Consider the following 6,489-nt stretch of genomic DNA (forward strand, 5'->3'; position numbering starts at 1 on the left):
TGGCAGACGAGGGACACGCAGGAGGAGGGTCTGCAGCAGGACGAGGGGCAGGGGCTGGGCTGGCAGCACGAGGGGGCTGGGCAGGGGGCGGCCCCGGAGCAGACGGGCGCACAGCACACGGGCTTGGAGCAGACGGGTGTGCAGCAGACGGGGGTGCTGCAGATGGGTGTGCAACAGACGCGCTTGCAGCTGACGGGCGTGCAGCAGACAGGTGTGCAGCTGACGGGCGTGCAGCTGACGGGCGTGCAGGAGACGGGCACATAGCAGGCCGGCTGGCAGGGGGAGGAGGCGCAGCAGGAGGGCTGGCAACTAGACTGCTGGCAGCACGAGGGCGTGCAGGAGCTGCCGCAGGCTGCTTGGCAGGGGCTGAGCCCACAGGCCGCCTGGCAGCAGGGGCTGGACACGCAGCTCACTGGGGTGCAGACGAGGGTCAGGCTGGGGGCCGGGATGCAGCAGCTGGAGGCACAGCAGGAGGGCTGGCAGCAGGTCTGGATGTAGCGGATGGGCTGGCAGCAGCAGCTGGGGACACAGGAGGTGGGCTGGCAGCAGCTGGGGGCACAGCAGGACAGGGCACAGCAGGAGGGGACACAGCAGGAGGGGGCACAGCAGGAGGGCTCGCAGCAGCTCTCTGGGCACTCGTCCACCTGCCAGGAGGAGTCAGTGCAGGAGTCGCAGGCACCGGGCAGGCAGACGCGGCTGCCGTAGCTGAGGTCGCTGGAGCAGACGGACAGGGTGGAGGCGGCCATGGCGGGTCGTGGGGCTGGGGTGATCCGGGAGAGGGAGTGAGTGTGTGAGTGTGAGCGTGTGAGTGAGTGTGTGAGGAGCCTGGGCTGTCGGCTTTTATACCCCCGGGCGCGTGTTGTCCCAGCACGAGGCTCCACGCCCTCCCTTCCTCGTTGGTGTTTTGAGTCCTAGGAAACAGCCCTTATTACTACCGGGTTGGACAGGAAGGAGTCGCTGCCTGCGACATGCCTGTCCTGGCCGGCGTGGCTTGACCCCCTGACCTCGCTTGTCTCCTAAGCAAACAGCACAGGGAAGGTCCACCGTCCCAGCGCCCGGCCTGGCCCGCTCTCCAGGTCTCCGTGATGTTCCAAGTGAGGGGCGACCGTAGTCCGTGACCGGGTAGCTTAGGGTGGCGTCAGGACACTGCTGCTCATCCACCTAGGACGTCCCATGCACAGAGGGCTGAAGAGGGGACAGACCAGCCAAGGAGAGAAGGAGTAAGTGGGAAGGTGGGCAGAGGAGGGTCTGAAACACAATGGCAGAGCTGAGCACAGCAGAGAAACCTTAAACAGATGACACGGCCAGAAGCCCCCACGGTCACCCATCGGGATTCCGGACAGAGCGGGAAGGAAGCGCAGGCCTTCGGATGTGGCCTTTGGACCAAATGTGGGGCAGGGTGAGCGGAAACGGTGCATTCTGGACACGCTGGTGACATCTGACCCCGAACATAAAGACACAGCCTAAGGGCTTCCAGAGAGATCGGCCTCCTACGTCGCTCGGCCAGTCGAGATGCGGAAGGTGATGGCACCCATCTTCCGAGTCTGGGAGAGATGGCTTCCGTGATCCGACCCCCCGGTCACCTGGGCGACGAGAGCCGAGGCTCTGCCGCTCAACGCACTACGTATGCAAACGTCCTGAGAACACACGGTCAGGCAAAACAAAACGCAGACCAAAGGGAAGGTAAATGCAGAAAAGAACAGAGCGAAAGGCCAGCCCAGCGCAGGCCGACGTTCTCGACTCGTGCAGAGAGCGGACATCTACCCGCTCGACCTTACAGAGCCGGCGGCCGAATCCCCTGCCCCTGCACGCAGCTCTCTCCATGGCGTGCGGGTCCGCGGGTTTGGACAAAGGCGCACACGCCACAGTCCCCGGCAGAAGAATCCCATCGCCCTCGCGAACTCCTCCCTCCCTCTGAAACGCTGGTCCTCAGTCACTACGGCTGCGTCTCTGTGAACTGTCACGCACACGGGACCGCACAGCATGTCGCCTTTGGGGTCTGGCTTCCTTCGCTCAGCAAAATGCGCCTGGGGTCCGTCCACATCGCTGCAGACCCTGGCAGCTCGTTCCTCCTCATCGCCGAGGAGCGCTCCATCGCCTGGACGTGCCGCCATCTGTTAAGTTGTCCGGCGGCCGTTTATTTGTTCTGGTTGTGACGATCGTGAACAAGCTGCTGTAAACAGTTCGTGTGCAGGTTTTTTCATGACAAAGACTCTCCATTTCTCTGGGGCAAACACCTGGGCGTGGCATAGCTGGGTCACCCATTAAGTGCGTGTTCATCTTGATAAGCAACCGCCAAATCGTTTTCCAAAGTGACCGTGACATTTGGGCATTTCCCCCGACACCGCGTGAGTTCCAGTCCCTCGCATCCCTGAGGGCGGGTCGGGCTGTTTAAGGTTTAGCCGTCCTGGCGGGGCGGAGCGTGGCTCACGGCGCCTTCAACCTGCATTGCACTGACGGTTACTGAAGTAGGGCATCTTTTCCTATGTTTATTTGCCATCCATGCATCTTTGTGGTATTTCTTCACATCATTAGGCCCTCTTCTCTGTTAGGTGTTCTTGATTTTGAATTTTGAGATTCGTTATGAATTTTGGCTACTCGTGCTTCAGTCGGATGTGCGATCCGCAAAGATCGTCTAGGATTCTGGGGCTTGTCTTGATAACAGTATCCTTTAACGAGCAAAAGAGTTTAATATTAATAAAATTCGGTTTAGCATTTTTCAAAGCTCACACTTTTGGTGTTGAATCAAAGAACTCGGCCTAACGCAAGGTCACAAAGATTTTCTATGTTTTCCTCTGAAAGTATAAAACTTTGACATTTTTACATTTAGGTTACGATGGATTTGATTAAATTTTTACATTAAGTGTGAGGTATGGTTCAAGGGTCCCCCTCCCCTCTTTTTTTGGCATATAGACATCCCTTTTGGAGCAAGTGGATGTCTATCTCTCTGCAAAAAAAGATGAGTAACCTCGAACCATGACACTTAATGTGAAGATTTAATCGACATCCAGGTCTGTCTCATTCACTGGCCTTTACACCGAGGTCGAGAGCCACTTGGCTTCGTCTGTGTGGTCGGTGTCTCCGCCCCGCTTCATCGGTCTGTGCTCCGTCCCTTCTCCAGGGTCCCATTGATTCGATGACCCCACCTTGACGATACAACCGAAGGTCAGGGGGCGTGGGCCCTCCAACTCTGTTCTTCATGTTCACATCGTTTAGGCTATTTGAGCTCCTTCGCCTTTTCCAATAGTTTTAGAATCGGCTTGTTGACAACGAAAAGAATCCCGCTGGAGTTTTGACTGGGGTAGCTCCAGACCTACAGATGCTTCGACCCACGAACCTGGCCTGCTTTCCCATTTATGTGTGTCTTCTCTGATTTCTCTCATCGGTGTTTTTACGGTTCTCATTATGCACGTATTCTGTTAGATTTATACCTTTTTTCATTTCCTATTTTGTCGTAAGTCATACTTTTAAACGAAAATTTTGAAATCCGGTTGTTCATTGCCATTACGTAGGATACACGATTGTGGTTTTTTTTTGTTTCATTATTTTAAGCTTGCATTATTCAACCTTGCTAAACACTCGTCTATTTCTAGGAGTCTTTTCGTAGGCTCTTGAGTGTTTGCTGCGTGGCAGTCACGTCTTCTGTGAATAGAGACGGTTTTACGTCTTCATTCCAATACGGATGCCTTTTGTTCCATTTTTGGCTTGTGGCGTGGGGCGGGGTTTCTGTATGGTGCCGGATGAGAGAAGACAGCCTTCTACAGCCGGGTATGATGTTGCCTGTGAGGTTTTCATCGGTGCCTTATATCAGGTTAAGGATCCTTCTGGTTTTTCTTCATTCACTGTGAATTTTTTTTTTTTTAATTCAAGAAGAAGGAACCCTCCCTGACTCGGTCTGTGAAGCTGGCGTTACCCGGATACCGAAGCCACGGACAGGAAAAGAAAGCGGCAGACGCATCTCCCTCGCGATCGCTGGGCAGGAATCCTCAGCAAAGCGCTAGCGGACCGGACCCCGCAGCGCAGCGGAGAGTTTATCCTCCGCGGCCACAGGAGCCTGCCCGTTCCCGCAAGACGAGGAGGGTTCTGCGCATGAAGACGGATCGATGCAACGTGCCGCATTCACAGCAGGAAAAAACGACACGGGCATCGCGATTCTCGCAGAAACAGCACTCGACAGAATTCGGCGCCCTCTCGTCACAAAAGCGCTGCTTCCGTCTTCGACCTCAAGCCCCTCGTTTCTCTGCACGGAAAGCGCAGTTTCCGTGGCAGCGGACGGAGTGGGCTTCCTCTCTGCCTCCAACCTGACAGCGTCTTCTCTGTTCCTCCTCCCCCTTCCCCTTGGGGACGCCAGTTACGCAGACCCCGGCTCGTGGGTGCCGAGCCCGTTTCTCTTCCCTCAACTTCTTGCAGTTTCGATTTCTCTGCTTCCAAGTTCGCGCGTCTTTTCTTCAGAGCGTCCGCGCCGCTGTCAGTCTGTCTCACTGAGCGTAGCTTAGTGTAATTCACACCCAGATGGTCTGTCTGTCCTTTTAAATCTTCGTCGTTCCTCGATATGCCTGCTTAATCTCTTCGCTACCTTCCGGAATATATAGACCATAGTCATAACTTACTGATTCTGTCATCTGTGACATTTCTGGTTTGATTTCGATGGACTGGTTTTATCTTTTTTATGGGTTATGTTTTCCTGCCTCTTTGCATATCTGGAAACTTTGAAAGGATTTCTGAAACTGTGAATTTTACCTTGCTGAGTGCTGGTAATATACATAGATATCTATATTTGACCTTTGCTCTAGGATGTGAAGTCCCTTGGAAATGGCTCATTCTTCGAGGCTGCACGTCAGCCGTGTCGGGCAGGACCGAGCCCGTGGTCACGTGGGGCTGGCTTCACCCACGACTGAGGCAGTGCCCTCGGGGCAGTCGACCTGATGTCCTGGGAACGGTGGCCGTGTTCCAGACGGCGCTGCTCACGGCGTGTGACTCTGGATTATGTCGCTGGTCTCAGTCTCGCGTGTGTGCTGATCGTGCTTAGCGGACATTCGAGGGAGCTTCTGAGGCCCTGGGGTCACTCATGCAGCTCTCCCTTCTCGTCGCTCTGACCCCAAACAGCACCTGCCCGGAGCTCCCCCAGGTCCCGAGGCCCGTGTGGAGCCCCACTTGGTTCTGCCTCTGTACACTGGGCCCGACTGATGTCGCCGGTCTCAGTCTCGCGTGTGTGCTGATCGTGCTTAGCGGACATTCGAGGGAGCTTCTGAGGCCCTGGGGTCACTCATGCAGCTCTCCCTTCTCGTCGCTCTGACCCCAAACAGCACCTGCCCGGAGCTCCCCCAGGTCCCGAGGCCCGTGTGGAGCCCCACTTGGTTCTGCCTCTGTACACTGGGCCTGGAAATGTCCCCGAGGTGCCGAGTGGGGCCAATGGTGACGCTCACCGTGTGCGCTTCCCGCTCAGGCGTCCGCTTTGTGTTCCTCCCCTCCGGGCTCGGATGCCGCCGAACCAGGGATGCCCCACGTTCTGGCCCGGCCCAGGCGGGGGTGCGTCCAGTCCCTCTGACCCCAGAGGGATGCGGCAGCTCCTCCGTCACCCCACCACGTCTCTGCCGAAGGGCAGAGGGAGAGTGGACCGCGGGGTGGCCCCAGGCCCGGAGATGCTGCACAGCTGGGGCCCCAGGCCGGCTCCTGATGGGCCACTCTGGGGGGTGAGAATGGTCCGGGGGCCTGAGAATGCCCTCGACCAGGACCTGTCTGCAGGCGACCAGCCTCAGGGAGCCCTAGGCATGGGCCCAGCAGGCCCTGACCTTCCTGGGCAAGGGCCAGAGTCCCAGAGGTGACCTGCCTAGAGGAGTTAGGCCACCGCCCTTTGGGAGGGCTCAGTCACTCTTCCCAGGATTCTCGTGGCTGCAGGAGGCCCCTGTCTGCTCAACACCGTGTGTCCCCCCCACACACCATAAAGTCACATGAGGGAAGCGATCAGGTGATGAAGTGAGTTTATTGGGGTGCCCGGGGAGGTGCTGACAGGCTGGAGTCAAGGTCAGGTGACTGACAAAGAAACTGGAAAGGAAGGACAGGCGACCCAGAGGCAGGTGGAGGCGTCTCCTGGGAGGCAGGAGGTCAGGTCAGGACAGGACACTGCAGACCTGGGGGACCCTGTCCTGGTGGGGGCAGCCGCCTAACACAGGTCAGGAGCAGACTGAGGGGTGGCTGGGAGGACTGAGGTCACAGGGTGGGACCCGAGTCTGGCTGGTCCTAGGGAGATGTGTCTGGTCAGCAGCAGGACTTCTGGGCCGAGGCGGGGACGCAGCAGGCCACGCGGGAGCACGCGGGGCGGCAGAGCAGGGACACGCAGGAGGCCGGGCGGCAGCGGCTGGGCTGGCAGGAGGCGGCGGGGGCACAGCAGGAGGAGGCGGGCACGCAGCAGGCGGGCCTGCACACGGGGCGGCAGACGAGGGACACGCAGGAGGAGGGGCGGGAGCAGGACGAGGGGCAGGGGCTGGG

The 6,489-nt window shown here is 58.0% G+C and overlaps 3 protein-coding genes across 3 annotated transcripts in view; all 3 read right to left on the reverse strand.

Moving 5' to 3' along the window:
- Window positions 1-746, reverse strand: part of LOC102877863 (keratin-associated protein 10-12-like) — a gene marked incomplete at its 3' end in the record, with an annotated part of 2,414 nt that extends 1,668 nt beyond the window's left edge. Inside the window, exons 1-2 of the mRNA XM_025040300.1 lie at window positions 601-746; window positions 2-447 (exon numbers count right to left, since the gene is read on the reverse strand). Coding sequence (XP_024896068.1) covers window positions 2-447; window positions 601-746 — 592 coding nt within the window. The remainder of the gene's footprint in view (window position 1; window positions 448-600) is intronic.
- Window positions 1-6,489, reverse strand: part of TSPEAR (thrombospondin type laminin G domain and EAR repeats) — a 41,322-nt gene that overhangs the window by 22,187 nt on the left and 12,646 nt on the right. The gene's annotated exons all lie outside the window — the stretch shown is intronic.
- LOC112471650 (keratin-associated protein 10-7-like) overlaps window positions 6,259-6,489 on the reverse strand; it is a 912-nt gene continuing 681 nt past the window's right edge. Inside the window, exon 2 of the mRNA XM_025040327.1 lies at window positions 6,259-6,476. Coding sequence (XP_024896095.1) covers window positions 6,259-6,476 — 218 coding nt within the window. The remainder of the gene's footprint in view (window positions 6,477-6,489) is intronic.

Source organism: Pteropus alecto, unplaced genomic scaffold (assembly GCF_000325575.1).
Source record: "Pteropus alecto unplaced genomic scaffold, ASM32557v1 scaffold339, whole genome shotgun sequence".
In the NCBI taxonomy this organism is placed as follows: domain Eukaryota; kingdom Metazoa; phylum Chordata; class Mammalia; order Chiroptera; family Pteropodidae; genus Pteropus; species Pteropus alecto.